The 23495-nt window shown below is 43.7% G+C and overlaps 1 protein-coding gene across 1 annotated transcript in view; it reads left to right on the forward strand.

The window, feature by feature from the left end:
* The first annotated feature begins 7183 nt into the window (after positions 1-7183).
* The window catches only part of LOC112567510, a 34045-nt gene continuing 17733 nt past the window's right edge, over positions 7184-23495 (forward strand). Inside the window, exons 1-7 of the mRNA XM_025244204.1 lie at positions 7184-7325; positions 7524-7676; positions 16165-16279; positions 17827-17984; positions 19577-19718; positions 20147-20318; positions 21913-22024. Coding sequence (XP_025099989.1) covers positions 7609-7676; positions 16165-16279; positions 17827-17984; positions 19577-19718; positions 20147-20318; positions 21913-22024 — 767 coding nt within the window. The 5' untranslated portion in view covers positions 7184-7325; positions 7524-7608. The remainder of the gene's footprint in view (positions 7326-7523; positions 7677-16164; positions 16280-17826; positions 17985-19576; positions 19719-20146; positions 20319-21912; positions 22025-23495) is intronic.

The following is a 23495-nucleotide window of genomic DNA, read 5'->3' on the forward strand; positions in this document are numbered from 1 at the left end:
CCTAACCCTAAACCCTAACCTAACCCTCACTAAACCTAACCCTAACGCCTGAACCCTAACCTAACCCTACCTAACCATAACCCTAACCCTAACCTAACCCTTAACCCTAACTAACCTAAACCCTAACCTAACCGCCTAACCTAAACCCTAACCCTAACCCTAACCCTAACCTACCTCACCTAACCTAACCTAACTCCTCAACTCCTAACCCTAAACCCTAACCCTAACCCTAACCTAACTAACTAAACCAAACCCTAACCTAACCCTAACCTAACCCTAACCCTAACCCTAACCTAACCTAAACCCTACACCCTAAACCTAACTAACATAACCCTATACCCTAACCCAACCTACCCTAACCCTAACCCTAACCCTAACTAACTAAGCTAACCCTAACCCTAACGCCTATAATCCCTAACCCTACCCTAACCCTAACCCTAATAACCTAACCCTAACCTAACCCTAACCCTAACGCCTAACCTAACACCTACCCTAACCCTAACCCTAACCTACTAACCTAAGCCTAACCTAACCTACCCTAACCTACCTAACCCTAACCTAACCTACCCTAAACCTAACTACCCTAACCCTAACTAACCTAACTACACCCTAACTAACCCTAACCCTAACCCAACCCTACCTAACCCTAACCTAACCTAACCCTAACCCTACCCTAACCCTAACCCTAAACCTAACCCTAACCTAACCTAACCTAACCCATACCCTACCTAACCCTAACCCTACCCTCAACTACTAACGTGGGCCAACCCTAACCTAACCCTAACCCTAACCCTAATGCGAGTACTAACCTTTCTACCGCTACCCTAACCTAAACCCCTAGACGCCTGAAACCCTGAACCTACACCCTAACCTCTAACCCTAAGCCTAACCCTAACCTAAACCCTAACCCTCCTGACCCTAACCCTAAAACCCTAGTCCTAACCCTCTGTGGTTGATCCTTAACCTACCTAACCCTAACCCTAGACCCTACCTCACCCTGAACTCCTAACCCTAACCTGAACCTAACCTAACCCTAACGTTCTAAGGTCCTAAGAACCCTAACCCTAAACCCTCAACCCTTAACCCTAACCTAACTTAAACCCTAACCCTAACCTAACCTAACCCTAACCTAACTACCCCTAACCTAACCCTAAACCTAACCCAGACCCGTAAGCCTGAACCTAACCCTAACCCGTAGACCCTAACGCTTCATAACGAAGAATTACCCTAACCCTTAACCTAACCGTAAACCTAACCTAACTCTCTGAACTCCATAAAGCCCTATACCTAACTTCATAACCCTACACCTTAACGCCTACCTAGACTCCTAACGCCTTCTAACCCTATAACCCTAACCGCTAACTAACGCGCCGTGATCACCCTAACCATCTAACGTACGTAGACGCTAACCCTAACCGCGTTAATCCATAACTCCATAAACCGCTAATCCCTACGCCTACCCTATACGCCGACCGACCCTTAACCCTAAACGGACCGTAAACTATGCTACCCTAACCCTAACTAACCCAAGACCGCTACACAGCTAAAGACTAGAACCGCCCTACTCCTCGACACATCCTACAACCCTAACTAACTCTTTAACTGCCTGAAGTCGTAACCCGTAACACTATTCTGAAAGTACTTAAACCTGCTAACGCCTATAACTCTATACGCCTAACCTAACCCTAACCCTAAACCCCTAACAAACCTAACTAAGCCTAACCCTAACCTAACCCTAACCCCTAACCCTAACCCTAACCACCTAAGCCTAACCCTAGACGCCTAACCCTAACCCTAACTTCTAACCCTAGACCCTAACCCTAACCCTAACCTAACCCTAGCCTAACCCTAACCCTAACCCTAACATTTGCCTGAACCCTGAACCGCTTAACCCTAACCAACCTAACCCTCCTAACCTAACTAACTAACTAACCCTAACCCTAACTAACCCTAACTAACGCCTCTAACCCTCACCTAACCCCTAACCCTAACCCTACCCTAACCCTAACCCTAACCCTAACCTAACCCTAACCCTAACCTAACTCTAACCCTACCCTAACCCAACCTAACCCTAACCTAACCCTACTAACCCTAACCTAACCCTCATACCTAACCCCTAACCCTAAACACCCTAAACCCTAACCCTACACCTGAACCCTATACCCTACCCTAACCAACCACCCTAACCTAACCTAACTAACCCTAACCCTAACTAAAGCTAACGCCTAACCCTAACCGCCTAACCCTAACCCCTAACCTAACCCTCACCTAACCCTAACCCTAACCCTAACGCCTTCACGCCTACCCTAACCTAACCCTAACCCTAACCCCTAACCTAACCCTAACCTAACTAACCTAACCTAACCGCGTAAACGCCTCATTTCACCCTAACCCTAACCCTAAACCTAACGCCTAACCTAAACCCTAGACCCTAACCTAACCCTACCCTAACCTAACCCTAAACCCTAACCCTAACCCCTAACCGTAACCTAACCAACCTAACCTACACTAACCCTACCCTAACCCTAACCCTACCCTACCTAACCTAACGCCTAACCTATACCCTAACCCTAAAACCTAACCTAACTAACCTAACCCTAACCCGTAACTAACCTACCTAACTACCTAACCCTAACCTAAACCCTGAACGCTGAACCTAACCCTACTACCCTAACCTAACCCTAACCTAACCCTAACCCTAACGACCCTAAACCGCTAACCTAGCCCTATAACCCTAACCCTAACTAACCTAACCCTAACCTATACCCTAACCGTAACCAACCTAACCCTGAACCCTACCCTAACCTAACCCTAAACCTAACCCTCAATAACCTAACTAACCTAACCCTACCCTAACCTAACCCTAACTAACCTACCCTAACCTAACCCTCACCTAACCTAACCCTACCTAACCCTCTAACCTCTAGACCCTAACCTAACTAGAGGAGCTAACCTAACTAACCCTAACCTAACCCTAACCCTAACTTAACCCTAACCTACCCTAACCCTAACCCTAACCTAACCTAACCCTAACCCTAACCCTAACTAACCCTAACCTAACCCTAAATACCCTACACCTAACCCCTAAACCCTAACCTAACTAAATCACCTAACCTAACCTCCCTAACCTAACCCTAACTAAACCTAACCTACCCCTAACCTACCTAATAACCCTAACCCTACCCTAACCCTAACCCTAACCCTAACCCTAACCCTAACTAAACCCTAACTTAACAACTAACCTAACCCTACCCTACCCTAACCTAACCCTACCCTAACGCCTAACCTAACCCTAAACCCTAACCCTCTAAACCCTAACCCTAACCAACCTACCTAAACCCTCTAACCTAACCACTAACATAAAGCTACCTATAACTAACCCTAAACCCCTATCACCTGTGAACCCCTACCCTAACTATAACCTAACCTAACAACCTAACCTATCCTCCTAAACTAACCCCTAACTAACCCTCCCTAACTAATCCCAATCTAACCCTAACCCTAACCCTACTACTGAACCCTAAACCTAACTCCGCCTACCCCTATACCTACCTACCCTAACCCCCTAACTAACCCTAACCTAAACCCTACCCCGCCCCAAAACTAACCTAACCCTAACCCTAACCCTGAACCCTAAACTAAACCTACCTAACCTAACCTAACTAACCCTAACCCTAACCTAACCAACCTAACCCTAACTAAAACCTAACCCTAACCTTAACCTAACCCTAACCCTAACCCTAACCTAACCCTAACCCTACCCTAACCTAACCCTAACCCTAACCCTACACCTAACCTAACCCTAACGCTAATCCCTAACCCTAAAACCCTAACCCCCTAACCATAACGCTCTACCCTAACCTAACCTAACCTAACTCAACCTTAATACCTATAACCCTAACCTAACCCTAACCCTAACCTAACCCCCTAACCTAACCCTAACCCTAACCTAACCCTAACTAACCTACCTAACACCTAACCCTACCCTAACCCTAACCTAACCTACCTACACCGAACCCTAACAACCCTACCTAACCATAACCCTACCTAACCCAACCCTAACCTAACCCAACTAACCTACCTAACCCTACTAACCTAACCCTAACCTGAACCTCCTACCCTCCCTAACCTAAATCACTTAACCTAACTAACCTAACCCTAACCTAACCTAACCCTAACCCTAACCCTAACCTAACTAACCTAACCTAACCCTAACTACCCCTAACCTAACCTAACCCAACCTACCCTAACCCTAACCCCTAACCCTAACCCGTAACCCTACCTAACCTAACTACCTAACCTCACCCTAAACCCTTACCTAACCCTACACCTAACCTACCCTCTAACCCTAACTAACCCTACCTAACCCTAACCCTAACCTAACCCTACCCTAACCTAACCTAAAACCCTAACCTAACCTAACCCTAACCTAACGCGTGAGAACTGGGAGGACCACCCTGAGAGAGAACCCTAACCTAACCTAACTACCTAACCCTAGACCCTAACCTACCCTAACCCTAACCCTAACCCTAACTACCAACCCATAACCTAACCCTAGAGAGAGAGAGGGAGAAACCCTAACCTAACAACCTAACCCTAAGAGGGAGCTAACGAGCGGAGCTGAGGAGCGGCGAGCTGGGACCCTAACCCTAACCCTAGAACCCTACGACGTAACCTAACCCTAAGCGAACCCTAACCCTAAGCGCGTGGAACCTAGACTAACGCGCTGCGCGCGTGAAGCGAGGGCTAACCTACGGTGACGGCTAAGGCCGCTACCCTAAGACGACCAGGACCGCTACCCTAAACCCTCTAACCCTAACCGGCTAACCCTAACGCTAACCTACCTTTACCTAACCTACCTAAACTAACCCTAACCCTAAGAGCGAGAGTGAGAGAGACGCTCTAACACCCTAACCCATCTTGAATAGGCCGAGTACCCTACCACCCTAACCTCTAAGGAGCGGCGTGAAAGCGCTACTAGACCCTAGACCTGAGACGAGCGTAAAACCTCAACCCTTATAACCTAACCCATGAACCCAACTCCTAACCTACCCTAACTAAACCTAACCTACCTAACCTAACTTAACCCACGCGCTTCAGGCCCTAACCCTAACTAACAGTGAGTGCCTTAACTTAACTAACCCTAAAGAGGATCGTGTATGCGGTGGATAAGCCTAACTTAACCCCTTGTGCGATAAAGACTTCGCCTGAGTAAGGCGATGGCTGCTCTGTGGACTCCGTTAGCCTTGAGACTCCTAAGCCTAAACCGGGTGGGCTAAGCCGATGGAGCTAAACCCTTACGCTAACCCTAACCATACCTTGACTCGCGAAACCCCTTAACCCTAACCCTAAAAGACAAGCGGGACATGGCCTCCCGCCAGGACTTTTTATGAGCAGGCCGGACACAAGGTCAAAAGCGGCACTCCTGGTCACTTTATGTAAGCCTATGTTTATTGCTTGGATTTTAAGTTAAGAAAGTAGAGTTCAGCCTCAAGGTATAATTATTTCAATATTTTTTTTAATGAAAAGTTCCCTTTTGGGGGAGATTTGGGGGGGGGAGAAGTCGAACTATTTGTCTTTCTCGTAGGGCGCAGCAAAGCCTTCTGCCGGCCCTGAGCAGAAGTAACAGGTTACTTATCTAGCTGTGTAGCTTGGCTGTGACAGTAGCTGTGTTATCTGTGAAGGTAGCTGTGTTGGCTGTGACAGTAGCTGTTTTTCTGACAGTAGCTGTATTGTCTGTGATAGTAGCTGTGTATTCTGTAACAGTAATTGTATGTGACAGTAGAGTAGCTGTTTTGTCTTAGATAGTAGCTGTATATTCTGTTACAGTAGCTGTATTATCTGGATAGTAGTTGTAATGTCTTTGACAGTAGCTGTATTGTCTTTTACAGTAGCTGTGTTCTCTGCAACAGTAAATGTGTTGTCTGATTTCATTAAAGTCAGGAGACGAAGGAATAAGAGAGGTAAGCGTGGTATTTTCCACAGTCTGTGTGAGGCTGACCGAGGGCGAGTCTTCCTCACAGACAATACAGCTTCTGTCGCTATATCACAGACAATACAGATACTGTCACAGAAAATACGGCTACTGTCACAGCCAACAGCTACAATAGAGCTGTGTTATCTTATGTGACAATAGCAGTGTTAGCTGTGACAGTAGCTAATACATCTACTGTCACAGACAACACAGCTAATGTGAAAGACAAGACAGATACAGCTGCTGTCGCAGAGAAGGTGACAGTATTGTCTTTGACAGTAGCTGTGTTCTCTGCAACAGTAAATGCCAAATATTGCTTTGGAAACCCCATCAACTAATTTGAGCAACAAACAGTTGAAAAAATTCCTTGAAAATGGGTTAATTTAATTAGTGAACACTGCTACTGTCACAGACAACACAGCTACTGTCAAAGAGAACACAGCTACTGTCACAGATAACAATGCTACTACTCTCACATACAATACAGCTACTGTCACAGACGATACAGCTATATATATGTCTATTACAATACAGCTACTGTCACATACATTACAACTACTATCACAGACAATACAGCTACTGTCACAGAAATAGAGCTAATGTATGCGACAACACAGCTACTACTGTCACAGACAACAACTGTCACAGACGCTCTTGTCACAGACGCTCTATTGTATGTGAAAGTAGCTGTTTTATCCAGCTGTGTAGCTTGGCTGTGACAGTAGCTGTGTTATCTGTGAAGGTAGCTGTGTTGGCTGTGACAGTAGCTGTATTTTCTGTGACAGCAGCTGTATTATCTGGATAGTAGTTGTAATGTCTTTGACAGTAGCTGTGTTCTCTGCAACAGTAAATGTGTTGTCTGATTTCATTAAAGTCAGGAGACGAGGGAATAAGAGAGGTAGGCGTGGTATTTTCCATAGGAGCTAGAGGTAAACACCCCTAAGGAGGTAGGCTGAAAGCAACCATTGTTGGGTGTCCATCTTGCGCGTGAAAATAAATATATCATGTAGGTATTATGAAAGCAGTGCGACTGACATTGACAATGAAGTCCTTTTCACAAACTAATCAAACGAGCGAGATATGCGTACCTGCCTAATAAGACAGTAAACAGATACAGCTTTGTCACCCTGGACTGCAGGTGTTAGCTGCAGCTGTTATCTTGAATAACATAGCGACCACGTTATCTTTGAACTTCCTTGTTCTTCTACATTGCCACGATAATGCACTACTCTTTGTTTTATTGCTGAAATAGCAGAGAGTACATGACAGTGTCTCATTACTAACAGCAGATATTTTGAACATTGTTGCAGAGCACCAAGAAGACAGAGGTATGTGTTCTCTGTCCTATCTGGTGAGTTGTAAAGGTTTACTATGCTTTGAGCTTTTGTTGGTTTGCTTTTCTTCTTAATTTTTTACCCGAAGGTGTAAAAATGCTGCAAACGGAAACTAGTCAAATGAAGATACGTACAAAATGTCTTCTATTTAGATTTTTCTAAATGTGGCAAGCAAGGTGCTAAAAAGCTTACAATTATTGACCACAATAATCTAGCTAAAGCTACAATCCATGTGAGCAAGCCTACCGCGGGAAAAGGCGTCTCTTGGTAGGCGTGGTACCTAGCGAGCGAACCCTTACGATGGAAGAGAAGGATGTTCTGTGCCTTCTCCTGCTGACATTTTACATCGTCCCGGTCATCAACTGGAGGTGAGCAACAAATGAAACTTTATAAATATTGCACTAGAGCAAATTACGACGATGATGAGGAGGAGGAGGAGAGGGAGGAGGAGGAGGAGGAAGAGGAGGAAGAGGAAGAAGATTGTAGGTGACACTAACCTTATATTACCTTAATCAGTATTTCCCTTACAACAACAAATTACAAAATTTCCCCATTAATTTGTTTTACAAGATATCCTGAAATATTGTGCCCCATTTTCTTCTGCAATGTTTCAAGATTTGTTCCGCAAGGCATTCATTTAAGTTCTAATATCAGGTATGCCAGTACCCTTGTTATGCACTTTTTTAATAGATGCTTTTCTGTTAATTTTATTATTTTTATTATTATTTTTTTCCATCCCACTCAAGCTGAAATATAGATTTCTGAATGTTGTTAACAATATAGTCTGGAGGGTTTTGCAGCAATAGCAACTTGAGTATTGCTACTCTTCCTAATGGAGCTGTCTTTTTAACCAAATCTTGTACAGTGTTCTAATTTCGGCTAGCTTGCTATCATAATTCAATTTTATACATGCTTTTAGATTATTAGTAAACCAAATACCAAGAATTTTGAATTTTTCTGGGTTCCATTGCATCTGTAAGTGGGGTAAGTACTTTATGAATTCGCTTTGCTTCCCAGCCATATTGATTTTTCGGTGTTCAGAACTAAACCAGATATTTTTTCAAACAATTTCAATGTATTCATTGATTCTTCAAAAAGACTATCACCCTCCAAAGTCAATTCTGTATCGTCTGCATATTGTACAATTTTACTTTCGGTACATTTCTAGACACTAAGCTAATGAAAATTAGAAGGAAAACAATGATCTATTCTAGCAAGAAAAGAAATAAAGATGAAGAAAAAGTATTAGGAAAAAATCATACAGTTAGAAAGACAGTTTATAAGAAGAAGAAATTCTTGAACTTGAAAAGAATAAAAGTGAACTCATTAGTTTACAAGAAAAAGGAATGGAGGGTGCACTGATTCTCTTCAGAGAAAAATGGATAGCAGAAGGAGAGAAAGTAAGTAGATATTATGTAATTATGTAAATATGGATCGGCAGTCTACAGCAGGCTGAATGCAACATCAGGTTTCTGTCAGATTCCATTGATCCAAATTCTGCAAAACTTGCTACATTCATCACTCCATGTGGGAAATATTTATTCAAGAGATTACCCTTTGGTATTTTATCAGCTCTAGAGATTTTTCAGAGAACCATGGAAAATATCCTGAAGGATCTATCTATCTATCTATCTATTCCTCTTCGTGCATCAGGTTGCACATAAGGCCTCAACCAGAGTCCGCCACCGATGTCGATCGGCTGAAACCCGCTCTAGGTGACCCCATGTCCAGCCCTTTCCTTCATCTCCCTTTCACTGTTCTTCTCCAAGTTTCCTTTGGCGGCCGTCGTTTTCTTCCGCGTCTGGAGTCCATCGTAGGGCGACTCTGGAGAGGTCTGCTGTCTGCTGGCGGAGCACATGTCCAATCCATCGCCAACGAGCCTTCGTTGAACCTGCGTGGTGATGGACTCGGTTTCACTTCCTTCGGTGGAGTTCTTCGTTGTGATGGTGTTTGCCAAAAGATGTTAAGTATGCGCCTGAGGCATCTGTTTTGGAAGACGTCAAGCTTGTTACTGATGGTTTTGGTCATTCTTCCAAGATTCTGATCCGTAAAGGAGGGTGCTGATCAACAATTGACTTGAAGATCTCAGCTTGATCTTCTGGCTGATTGTTTTTTGCCTTCCATGTGCTCCTGAGTGAGGCGAAGGCCTGGCTGGCTTTCGCCAGTCGGGCTCGAATCTCCACCTCCGCATCCCCGGTGTTTGACATTTTGGACCCAAGAATAGAGAAACTGTCAACTTCCTCAATCTCTTCTCCATTTAGTTTGATGCTGTCTGGACTCTGGCGTTCAACTCTCATACTTTTCGTTTTCTCTTGTGCTGACCTTCAAGCCAAGGTTTCCAGCTGTTTCTGAGAAGGCCTTTGTTTTTTCCTGCATGTCTTGGTGGCGGTGTGACAGCAGGGCAATGTCATCAGCTAAAGTCTAAGTCTTCCAGCGCTGTTGTTGCTGTCATAGTCATGGTCCATCTGATCCCTCTCCTCTCACTGTCGGTGGAAGTCTTCATGATCCAGTCCATGGCCAGATGAAGAGGAACGGGCGACAGAATGCAGCCCTGCTTCACCCCGGTACTGACGTTGAAGGGGTCTGTGAGCTCCGTGTCACAGAACCTGGGATTTGAAATCGCTGTACAGCATTGCAATGACCTGAACAAGTTTTGCAGGACTCCGTAATGCTCAGGATCTTCCATAAGGACTCGCGCGGTGGATGCTGTCAAAAGCCTTCTCCAGGTCGATGAAATTGATGTACAGCGGTGTGTTCCATTCGTTGCTCTGCTCCAGAATCTGTCGCAGAATGAAGATGTGTTCGGAGCAGGATCGCCCAGGACGAAATCCTGCTTGCTGTGGTCGAGGTCTTTCTCAAGAGTTGCTGTCAGTCTTGACAAAACAATCTTGCTGAAGACCTTGCTGGTGAGGAAAGAAGTGTTATGCCCCTCCAATTATTGCAGTCTCCAGATCTCCTTTCTTGTAACTTGAAGATGAGCCCTGTCTTCCACGCAACAGGGACCTGCCCTGATTCCCAAATTTGCCTGAAGATTTCAGTCAGCTTGGGAGCTGTCACATTCACATCTGCTTTCAACATCTCTGCTGTTATTCCATCTGCCCTGGTGCTTTGCCGCTCTTCATTGTCTTGACTGCTGCTGTCACTTCTTCCAGGCTTGGTGGGTCTGTGCAGATGTCAAGGTCTATAGCTGCTGGCTGGATGTCTGCAAGATGAGGGGGATCTGGTCTGTTCAGAACCGACTCAAAATGTTCCCTCCAGCGCTGTAGTTTTCCTGCCTCTCCCTCGACGACATTACCGTTCACGTCTTTCACTGGCACATCACTGTTCTTAAACCCGTTGTTTAGCTGTTTGTTTATCTTGTACAGTGTCTTCAGGTCATTTTACTTGCTGCATTTTCTGCTTCATCTGCCAGTTTCTCTATGTGGTCTCTTTTGTCGGTTCTTGCCATCCTCTTTACCTCTTTGTTTAGTTTTGTATATCTTTGTCTGAGTTGTTCCTTCAGGCGTTCAGATCTGTGCTGTTGATTCTCTTGTTTGGCTGACTTTCTCTCTTCTATCTTCTTCCATGTCTCTTCTCTGATCACTGTTCTTTCTTTTCCGTTGGAAAGCCCAGTATTTCTCTCCTGATTCCTGTAAGACTCGATTGAAGTCGTCTAAGGTCATCTCTTGTTGGTCTCCTAGTGCCTGGAACCTGTTCTTTACTTCCATAGCAAAGGCCCTTTCGGTGGCTGGAGTTTTTAGGTTTGCCGGAGTCCACTCTCTGCTGACGTGCCTGTTTTCCTCGTGATCGACGCAGCTTCAGAGAAACTGTGGGCTATCACAAAGTGTGGGTCACTGGCAATGTCTGCTCCTCTGTAGGCTCTAACATCTTGAAGTGAGCTCCTCCATTTTCGGTTGATGATGACATGGTCTATCTGGTTCTTTGTGATCCATCTGGTGATGTCCATGTGCCTTGTGGATGTCTTTGTGTTGGAAGAGTGGTGCCACCATCAGTTAGATTGTTTTCTTCACAAAAGTCTGCCAGTCTCTCTCCGTTGTCATTGATGTTCCGATTCCATGTTTGCCCATGACATGCTGGCCTGCAGGTGTTGTCACTTCCCACCTTGGCATTGAGATCGCCGATGATGAGCAACATGTCGTGGGCTGGAACGCTTTCTGAGGCTGCCTGGAGCTGATCGTAAAAAAGCATCCTTGTCTTCTGCCTCGAGTCATTTGTTGGTGCATAGCAAGCTAGCACTGTCAGCTTGGTGTACTTTGAATGGAATCTTGCTCTCGAAAGCCTGGTCCATAAGGCTTCATTCCAGCAGTGCCTTTTTCCGTTTCTTGTTGAGGAGTAGAGCTACTCCTTCAGAGTGCTGAGCGTCTGATCTTCCTGAGAACAAGATGGTATGTCCTGACGCTAGTTTCCTCTTTCCGTGCCGGTCCATCTGACCTCACTGACTCCCAGGATGTCCAGTTGTAGTTGTCAAACTCCTTGACTATTGGAGATCCTGCAGTCTGGTACAAAGGTCTGGACGTTCAGCACCCCACCTCAACATTTGCCTCGGGCTTCAGTAAATCCGCTGTCGGGGCGCCAGCTCCTCTCGGGTTTTGGCTGTCGTCCGTCATTAGTCCAGTCTCCTGGCGTGCTTCATTCCTCGCCATCTGTGACGAGTTCTCTGGTTTTAGTTTCTGTAAATAATTTTTTTTACATGGTGGGGTTGTTAGCCCTACACAACTATTTACCTCTAGGTGAGGTGTCCACCTTAGTCGCCTCTTACGACATGCCTGGCTGGATGGCAGGGACCCTATTCTTACAATGCTTGCTAGGCAAGCATACCCCGGGGTCCCACAGGGGATCCTGAAGGATCAACGCAACATAATTTTCTATTTTAATGATATCTTTGTTTATTGCAAGAATGAACAAGCTCATGAAAAACATTTAGAGAGGGTCATGAAAACACTTGCCAGTGCTAACCTGAAACTCAACTACAAGAAATGCGAGTTCAGGAAACATGAAATTGAATTTTTTGGGCATCAAATCAGCAAGAATGAAATTTCACCAGACCCGGAAAGGTTGAAGCAATAATCACCATGCCAGATCCAACTAATGTACCAGAGTTGAGGAGGATGCTGGGCAAGTACATCTTCTTGGGGCGGTATTTGCCTAATCTGTTTACAGTACTTCAGCCACTGACACAACTGCTGGAGGAGTATAGAGAGTGGAGTTGGGGCTCAATGCAGGCGAAAGCCATGTCAGACGTGAAGAAACTGCTTACTTCGGTACCAACACGTATTCTATGATCCGTCAAAGCCTACAATTGTCAGCTCAGACGCTAGCAGCTATGGCATTGGTGGTGTGATGCTACAGCAGCATTCTTAGGGTATCAAAGTTGTGGCATTCTATTCAAGAACCTTGACTGCTAGTGAATGCAAATATAGAGAATGCAAACAGATAGAGAAGGAAACGCTAGCAGCAGTCTGGGCTTGAGAAAAGTTCAGCAGATATTTGATTGGAGTAGACAATGTTCGACTACAGACAGCTCAAAAACCTATTGTGCCACTAATCATCAATCGCGACTTGCAAGCTACCCCCATCTATGCCAACGCATGTTGATGGGACTCATGAGATTCAGCATCACAGAATATGTGTCTGGGAAGAAGCTTGCTCAGTCTGACATTACAACACTTTCAGAAGATGTTAAAGTGTATTTGAGAAGGGTAGAGATTTCATGGTCTTGTGCAGCTTCTCATAAGCGTCTAAAAGAGACTGTAGCAGAAACAAAAAAAGACAGATTCAAGCAGCAATTCGCTACACTAATGAAGGGTGGCCAAAATAAATACAGAGGTAGAGGACAGTCTTTGTGACTACTATGCAGTGCGCATAGAACTTAGTGTGCACCATGGTCTCCTTACCAGAGGAACAAGTATTGCTGTGCCAGGGCCCCTTCATGATGATCTTCTAAAGAGTTAAGGTCATGAAGGAATCATTTAGTGCAGAGAGAGAGAGCAAAAGCAGCAGTTTGGTGGCCAGCTACCAAAGGTAAGATTAGATAAATTGTCGAAAATTGCAGACATTGCCAGAAGAAGAAGCCTACACAGAACAAGGAACCTTTAATACAGTGGAACCTCGGTTAGCGAACGCCTCGGATAGCGAATATTTCGGATAAAGAACAAAAAATTTCGTAAAAAGTTTGTCTCGGATAGCGAACAAAATTTGGGATAACGAACAGCCACGTGAACCACACGTGACCAACCAGCATGTCATCATTCGCGCTCGAGACACAGTTACGATCAGTCGTTCTTTATCTATGCGCATCCTTCTTATTTAGTGATTTTTGTGCTTTATCTTAATAAGATAATCCACAATAATGGCTCCAAAGAAGATTAAGAGTAATACTGTAATAGTAGTGAGGTAATGACAAGGAAGCGGCCAACAAATGAATTGAAAAAGGAAAGATGAAGGTGGCATGCGTCTGTCGGATATGTGATGTCGTATTACCGAAGAGTTTTACAAAAAAGACAGAAGGAACAGACACTGGACAAGTTTTTTCCTTTAACCTCAAAGCTGCAGAAAAGGGAAGTCACCCCGATTTTATAATGTCACGTGTGCTCATGGAGGGGGAATCAGTAATTCCACCCCTTCCTCCCCACACCTTTTTCCACCCACGTCGTCAAAACGGCAAGTTTTCTGATGTTTAAATGCTTTCGTTCATGTTTTTATGTTTATTTAACTCTATTTATATTGCATTTTAACTGTTCTCATTACAACAAATACCTATAGAGCCCGTAACTTTCAATCATATTAGCGAGTTAACAGGGGCTGGGAACCAATTAAATCTATTTCCTTTATTTCTTATGGAAAAAATTGTTTCGGATAACAAACAGCTCTCCAGAACGGATTAAGTTCGTTAACCGAGGTTCCACTGTACCAACGAAATTAGCCTGTGGTAGAAAACTGAGAACTACATTGCCTACTTTGCCTGAGAACCTTAAGGCAAGGAAATTTGATAAAGCAGCTGTAACAGTAAGCGATGCAAAGGCGAAGCAGTGTTACAAGAACTGTTTTGACAAACGTCACGGGGCGCGACCACTTGATATACTTCATGCAGGTGATATTGTTTTACAGAAGCTAGATGGTGATAAGTACTGGGGAAGTCCAGCAGCCATTCAGCAGCAGTGTGCACCGCGGTCATATATTGCACAAACACCGAGAGGCAACTTCTAAGGCAGCAGACGTCACCTAAGAAGGTACAGAAACTTCGATCCAGAGCAATCCACTCCCAAACCGAGTCCTGTTCTGACTTTTTCTTTACTACTTCTCAAGTGCCAGTGACAAGTGAACCACAGGTTGATGCAAGTCTCAATGATCCAGTATACGAGTCTGGCCCGGGGGCATCGGTTCATCTCAACGTTCATAGACAATGCCCAGAGTCGACATCCAGTGTTGGTGGCTCTGATACTGATGCCAGACACAGTGCAGTTCCAGATCCAAGGCAGGGGGGCACAATTTCGCCTTATTTATTCATTCTAGGTGTAGATATTTTAGCTATTTTGATTAGAAGAAAATGCGCGTTATAACTTCAGATTATCCTCCTCCTCCTCCTCCTCCTCCTCATCATCATCATCATCATCATCATCATCAATCAATCAATCAATCATCAATCAATCATCATCATCATCATCCAGGCATACCAAACATTACCTGTGGCTGCCAATAGTAATTCTCTCAATGGTAATTCAGAACTCAAGTTTACTAACTCCCTGGGGTGTGGAAAGAGGGGTTGATAGACGCGAGCCGCTTTCCAGCAGACCAAGACACCTCAAGGCAGAATGGTACTTCTCGCTTGCTCAGGACCAAAGTTTTCCTGCTTCTCCAAGCAGGACCAGTCGCCTTTCGGTAAACAGGTGCAAGCACTGACTTTTGCGTGCCATCTATACTGGACAGTTCAGTGCTACGTCACTTGCTGTTGCCGTCCGTCTCGCGCTGCCGCTCGCGGGACCAAGTGATGGGGTGGAAGGGGATGTGGGGTGGAGAGAACAAGCACTGTCAGCGGTATATGTTCCCTCTACAGTATATAGCTTACCTCTTCTCGTCCTTCCGGAAGATGTGGAAAATCTTCCATTCGCTAAATTTAAGTCTTGCATTCTGACAGTTTATTGCAGAACTAAATTGTCCATGATGTCTCATACAACCATTTGTGCTCGCTTGTGTCATGTTTTGTTCGCCATGATTTCCCTATCTATACTCCCTGGCACACTTTTATCCCTAATTAGATATTACAATACTGATGTAAGCGGATGGCTTAGAGGATTGGCATCTGAACTGACTTCATAGAGGGTTTGGGAAGGTGAGGCAGCGAAACACCTCCCACCATAACGACCTGAAAATGTCATGCGACAACCTTGATTTTGTTACACTGTAATATGGTGTCATCTGTAATTATACTCAATCCCTCCTCTGCATTGTACTCATCGCCTAGCACGGGTAATCCATCGAATCACCGAGCTGACACAGCTGGTTCGGGTAATCACAGTATTGTCGCCGAGTAGTTCTGATGTGTATTATCCACCTTCTGTCGTAAACGTTGTAATGCCAACACTTACTATTAACACTTATGGCATTCTTAATTCTATCATTGAGATTTCACAGAACGAAGTTTCAGGTCCCACTTATCATGTCCCCTCAGAGGTAGAACTCACCACTCACTTACCTATACAGTAACACTCATAATCACACATTAACTCACTTTTCCGTCAGCAACTTAGCCGTTCCCAGATCAGACACCGTTAGGCATAAAACGCATTAAAAAAATTAGGAAGAATTAATGTCGAAAGCTAAGAAATGATTGAAAGGTTAAACGTCCTTAATCTTCAGACCCACAAAGTGCAGCTATGGAAGCCCTGTTGCCGACATCGTCTTCATTGTCGACGGTGCAGGAGAAGAGGATTTAATGAGAAGCATCGTGAATGACCTCGTAATAAACACCAAGGTGAGCTCTCATCATTCTCTTAGTCTTGAAGTTCCTGCTCTCCTCAGTCATGTAGTCGGTTAGCATATGGAAACATATAACTAAAGTATTCCAAGGATTGAAATTCGAAATTCGGTGAAGAGTTTTAGAGCCTAGCGGTTGTGTGGGTAATGAGCTGTAAATCACAGTTGTTCAACCCAGAGAGCGTAGATATAGAGAGGCTGCACTCCTTTTTTGTCCGTACTTGTTAAGAAAAGTTACGTCCCTTCGAAACGTGATGCTACCAATGCTTCCTCACTATATCTTCGCTCCCTGTCTAACCTACGGCCCGTGGGCCACATCCGGCCCACTTATTTTAACCAGACACAACATAATTTCATTTTTAATGTCACGATTCCGGCAAAACCGCCATGTTGTGGCACGCGAGATTTTATGTCATGTCCAGGAAGGCCCTCAGGCAATTTAAGGTTGGGCACCCCTGTGTATATAAATGGTTGATTGTGAATAGGGCACGCATATCAGAAACTAGAACAGGAAACAGGAGGCATATTCAAAAGAATTGATGTTTGAACCATGAAAGCGTGCAGACAACATCTACCAATTAAAAAAAATAAAAACAGAAAAATTATCAGCAAAAGTACAAAGACTAAAAGTATTTTATTGTCTTTCGAATTTGCACTTCGTTAAGATGGAGCCACATGGGGTTTGGCAAAACTCTGTTTTCTTGAAACACTTCAACCCATTAGTTTTCCGAACGCAAGGAAAATGGGTTCAGGAGCTCTAATACGAACCTTATATGATCAACAAGGTAAATACCTGCTGATCTGTGTCAATATAATAACTTCAGGAAGCCTGTTTGTTCTGGAACGACTATGCTCTCTGCATCCAGATGCGACTTCAAGCGCTGGCTGATTGGTTGATAATGTTCTCTTTAGTCTTGCATACACAGCCTGACCTTCTTCCAACACTTGATTACCTGGATTACTTTCCAGCTTATATTAAGATTTCTATCAGTTGTTGAGAGCACCATCCCCCGGTATTGTATAATCTCTATGTGATCTCCTAGCTATGGATTTCTACTTCCTCAGTTGTTTGTATTCTTCACGTCCTAAAGAGTGATGTCTTTTGTCATGAAATCGTGTGCGTCTGTATTTGCTTTTCTCTCCTATTCTCTTCTGATTTACAGATTCAACATCATTTTCTTAGTGCCATGAGCTCATGGTGTGTAATCTGTGAGCCGAGGCTTATCATGCGGCTGGTGTCAGGGATCACAGGAATGGTTTCTCCTACCCGCCACCTGGCGAGGCGTTATGTTGAGGGTGGTAGCCCCACTGCCCACTTAAAGACAGCTTAGTCAAACAACTAAATGGGTTTATCTGTCAAGCACTTTATCCAAGGTAGACAGATACAGCAGACGTGATAATGAAAAGGTGTCCTCAAAACAGGCATTTTGGTTCGTGATACTGTCCGACTTTTCTAAAAATACACGCTTTCATTTACAGACGTTATCTCAGTGACCAAATTATCAATTGGTAGCCACATATTAATCAATATGATTTCTTTTGCAGAAAAAGGAACTGAACCAAAGCAAAATGCGGTTCTCTGGCCTATGTTACTGCAGGAGGCCTCTCGTTTGCTTTGACTGGGACAGCTTCCAGTCACGAGATGTAGAAGGGATAAAAAAAGAAACAGCCACCTGCTGTCCCTCATGTAGGAGCGAAATGCCGTAGGTGTTTCCTTCAAGTCTACCTCTTTGATTTGTTTATACATTTTTGTCATAAGAGAAATAATGTTGCTGTGCAGATTTGCATTCATTTTCCCCGACTGTTATCATAATTGATGTTCTTGTCATGTATTCTAACCATATTAAAAAAAATTAGGCCCTCTGCTCCTCAAGGGAGCAACAAGGAATAATTTTCTTAATCCTATCAATGGCTCTAAAACTAACTTTATAAAACAATGAATTAGCATTAAAGGCAAAATTATTTTTAACGAGAGGGTTTAGTTCATGAACAAAATACTAATCTCACAAACTGTTCTGTTCCTACCTACCTCGAGATAAAACTCTCACAACATAACAGTTCTCACGTGGGGCTGGTAAAGAGGTGAAGGCCTCACTTTCCGTGATGTCATATATCTCGACTCGCTGATTAGACAACGCTTCATTAGATATGCTAAAAGCTCTCACTTTGACTACGGCCTAAAGTTATAATTTAGATAATTACCGAGGAAGTCAAAGGTCTAGCAGTTGCAAATTTGTTTTCTTGTGACTGAGTAAAGGTCAGTGCACCAAGATGCACAGAAAGAGGTGTTATGACGTCACGTTTGTATAGAGATACGTTTAATTAACACATACTGATCAAAACAATGTAAGGCAAATACCGTTTTATGCCAATAAACACGCAGACAGTACCACTGAATCAAAGCATCTCTTTATTTTTAACATCCAATTTCGTTGAATCAAATCATTTTTAACAACAAACACTTGAGCTTGGACTCATATGGTCCTTGTCTTCAAAATTCCAAACGTGATATCAGAGATGTTTGTGTGTCCACCATTGGACTGAATGCAGGCAAGGCACCGCTGTGAACCAATGTTGTCAGAGTCCTTAGAGGAATTGTCTGCTACTCTTCTGAAGAAACTGCTACAGCTGATTGAGGTCAACTGTTAGGTGTAGTTGGCTCTGTCGCTGGCTCACGACATCTGTTCACTGGGATTCAGACCTGAAGGACAGGCTGGCTAGTGCATGCAGCTGACGGTGCTGCTGCAGGAAGTCATGGTGACACTGGCTCTGTGCGGTCAAGGGTCGTCCCGAAGAACGGTGCCTGGTCCCATCACTTCAGCGATCACACTCCACACACAGGGGGATTGTGAGAATGCTCTCCCACACAACAAAGTCACTAATAAAAGATTTTGAAGGATTTCTTCACTGTTGGTACAAAAATTGTTAGTAAAAATGTACGAAAATATAAAGAGGGCCTGTACAATGTTTTAAGCAGTATATTTTCTCCAGTTGTTTTTAGGCCTAGCTAACATAAACGTATCCATGTACAATCCTGACTTCTGTTGATCTTTCTTCTGTACATTCACAAGTTTGTTTAGGCACATATCTTCAAAACTCCTTCAAGTTTAGGGAAATTAGTATTTTGGCGAGCTTTACCAAGTTAACATAAACAACTGTATCCCTAACAGACCTTTAATAATACTGGGGGATGCAACAGACTTGTTTGTGATCAGTACCTTTTGGTGTCATCTCTATTTTACAATGTGTAGAAGATATATATGTAAGCACACTCATGAGCATCCCTATTTTACAGAGGTCCCACCACCGACGTACACCTGGCGGCAGCCCTGAATATGACAAGGACCCAGCTCTTTGCGAACCACAGACCCGGGGCATCAAAAGTCATTGTCCTGTTTACGCACACAAACTTTCCCTTTTCTTTGACCATCACCCAGGTACACCAACACCTCTGGAGAAGTTTATTGTTTGGTGCACGTATGTTCGTGTGTGTGTGTGTGTGGGTGTGTAAATAGGATTAAAAAGGCAAATGCAATATAAAACTGTTTCGACGAGGCCGGAATAACAACCAGCGCATATAAACCAATAAGCACCATGGTGATAGCATAGCTGTCATCTCGAACTGGTCAGTGAACGAATGACTTTTTGTATTTAGTCTTTTGAATATCGGGAAGTATGTGTCTGTAGTTGCTCAATGTTTGTGTTATGTGCTGATTAGTCATTTTATTTGGTGGAAATAATCAGTATCGTTTGCTGGTAGACTAGGATCTCTTACAGCAGAAAGCGTTTAAAAGCAGCTTTGCTTTTTAAGAAAAGTGAGTTGACAAGACTGCTACTCAGAACATAATGTTGTCATCTTCATCAGACCAGACTTCTCAAGTCACAAGGTGTCCGGTTCATAGCGGTCGGCATAGGCCAGGAGACCGATGATGCCATACTGCAGGACTTTACTGACGATTCCTATTACATTGTCCGGTCGAATGAGACCAACCTGTTGGCTAGTCTGTGGACAAAACTTCACCGTCTTTTATGCAGAGGTATAGTCCTGTCTTCACTTTTGGAAACATTCTGTACTACTGAAATTAATGTTAATTGTTTGTAAAATATTCCGAAATGTTAAGTTCACGTCCATTGCTTCTGGATATACTGGTTTCATTTTTAAAAATTGGATTAATAATCTAATATGACAGAATATGACAAGGTTAAAAGAAATTCAGTTCTTTGCGATCATTGTGAGTTAGGTAGCCAACGGTAACAAAGGGGGGGGGGGATTTGGTGTTTTACGCCGTGTCAGCAGCTAAGGCTATATTACGGCAAGCAGCCAGCCCTGTAAACAGATGCCACGTGCAGAGAAAGAACAGCGTGCCCGAGACGAGAAATGAACTCAGGGCAGCCAACCTTCACTGTATTGGTGACAGGCGCTAACAGCGCTAACCGATGCGCCACCGGGCCGCTCAACGGTAACAAAGGTGGCCAGAGAAGACAAGTAAGACAGTAGTAATGTTTAGCAGGATAGACAGAAAGGGTGTTGCCGGGACAGTGAGTACACCATGTGACAATCAAAGACAAATGAGAATATCAGACAGCCTGTACAGAAGCTAAAACATCATTGTGTTTTCAGTATAGAAAATTTAAAGCATCGTCTTTCCAGAATAGACAAACTAGAACAATGTGTGGCAGAAGGCTTCTGGGGGAAACAACGTCCATGTCTCAAAACAGCAAACGAAGAGACAATTCTTGCCGTCGGAGTCATCCGTTCATCTACTCTATTTGTAAGTCCTTCTAGATTACTACAAGAAGCATCAAGATAACCGCTAACATTTGTCCTCTGAGGAGTTGTCATATGCTCATGTGCAATGAAATCAACTTTTGTTTGGGCTGTGGACTTTGCTTACCGATACAGAGAGGAGAAGCCAGGCATTTGAGAGCTACATAGAACGTTTGTGAGGATAGTGGTCGCCACTCTCATAAAACACCAGGAACCCCTCTAAGAGGTTTGGCCATGTGACCCGACATGACAGCCTGTCTACTATCTTTTGGGGTACTTTGAAGAGAGAGATCGACGCCGAGGTGGAAAGAGGAAAAACTGACGCAAACTTAGAGGAGTGGGCTGGTCCTCATGCAGGACCTGCAGACAACGGCACAAAACCCAACTCACAAACCACGAAAGCCACTGCGCATGTTCATCTTTTGACCAATGCCAGTACTGAATAACCATCATAGCCTTCATCAACTGGTAACTGACGACGACGATGAAACAGGACTGGCGACTCTGTCAAATGTGTATGGAGCCGAACCTCAGGTTTGACTGCGTAAAGAGAAAGAACAGGGAAAAGTCCCATAACAGGATGGAACCTGTACTACATTTCTTTCTAGGCAACATAAACCCTAATGTAAAGTAAAGCAAAAGTCTTTTCGTAATGAACACTTCAGCTTACTACAAGAAGCGCAAGGATAAACCTAGTGGTTATCTGGTGTTGTGATCTAGCTATATAAATGATGTACTTTTTATTTTTATATTTAGTATTTTTGCGTATTGAAAATATTTCTGGAGGAACTGCTGTGTGGATCGCTAACAAACATAAGATTTAGACTGAAAAATGTTAAAATTCCTCATATGGTATGTAACAGGTATCACTAGCAGAGTGAAGAGAGGCATCACCTGCCCAAGCGACCTGTACTTGACGGCACCACCAAAAGCACTGTGTGCCGTGGCCACGTGGTCGACTCCTGGGGGAAGCACGTAAGCAGGGTTAAATCCACAATCTTCCCGTGTTCTACTCTTTTACCTTCTTCGCGCTGAATGATTTTTCCCTGATATTTTTGTTTCTTTGGCAAACACAATATGTAAAAAGTTTTTTTTAGCAACCCTTAGTTGTAAAATGTCTCAAGATGAGTGTTGGTACAAGATACTAATAACAAATTAGCACAGAAGATCTGATTGGTAAGTCTTTTGACGTGGTCCAAAATTTCTTATATATATATAAAACATTGGCCAAAGGAAAATGGGCACCTGTATTTTTTTTTCCTTTATGGGAGCGCGTGTAGTAGACGATGTGCCCCAGAGGATATCAAATTCCTCCTGCTAAACTTACCATTTCCTTTCCACTAAATCTTTTCTGTTCATAACAAATTGCTTGCGTACTTCTACAGTTCTATCAAAACAACAGTAGTATTTCGTATTTAAATGATGCAAAATATAATTTAAATATATGCAAAGTAAAACCTAACTATACTTATTAAATGCGAAATTCAGTTTTAAATGGAGAATCGGCGAGAAGAAAAATAGCTTTGTGGAGTAGCAAGGATTTATGATGGTTTCATACCTCTTCACGCTTGTGTGGGTCCCTTTCACTATGGTGAGGCTTAGTAAACCGCTAGTCGAGATAAAACACAAATCCAAGAACATAGACACAAGACAGAACACAAATCGTACCCCTGACGAAACCCAAGATCGCATTTCTAGGATGTCAACCCTCAAGTAACCCCAATCACCAGACTAAGATTTTTTTTTAAATGCACTCGGAAGGGTAAGGTAGGTTTGGGGAGGAAATCAGAGTACCAGGTGAAAACCTACAACGACTGAATTTACAAGCAGGTGTCACAGATGAGTTGTAAACCCAGGGTCATTCACTGCAGTAGAGACAAACTACATTGCCTAGCTCCCCATATCTCTCGTTCTGTCTCAGCTTGGTCCTTATATATTATATATACCATTCGCAGAGAAGAAGCCTCTTTGATACTTCTGTATGTCCAAACCGATTAGCACTGAGGGCCCTATAACCAGTCACTGCAGAGCACACTTTTCGCGATCTTTCTGTAGGTCCCGGCAAATCAACGCCCCCTAAGTATAATATAATATTACTAGAGATGTCAAATGTTGCGTAGCTTTCATACATGAAGTATTTGCTACTGTGGCATCTGTAGCACACGAAATTTCTCTAGGGAGTACAAGAAAACCATGCATTACTTTATTTATACCAAATAAAATGATACAACAGGGAGCGAGAGCAAAATCACTTGGCGGCTTTACTCCAAAGGTCGTGCACTCAAACTGCCAATAAGTTAGGGACTGGGTATCACGACTACACGCGTTTCACGTGTTGGACACACGTGTTTGTGTTGGCTTCCCCGACCCCGCGCCTGAATAAGTTTGACAAATGAATCAACAATCTAACGATGCAACCACAGCTTAAAGAGTTAGCGGCCAAGAC

This window comes from Pomacea canaliculata, linkage group LG7, assembly GCF_003073045.1.
Source record: "Pomacea canaliculata isolate SZHN2017 linkage group LG7, ASM307304v1, whole genome shotgun sequence".
Lineage (NCBI taxonomy): Eukaryota > Metazoa > Mollusca > Gastropoda > Architaenioglossa > Ampullariidae > Pomacea > Pomacea canaliculata.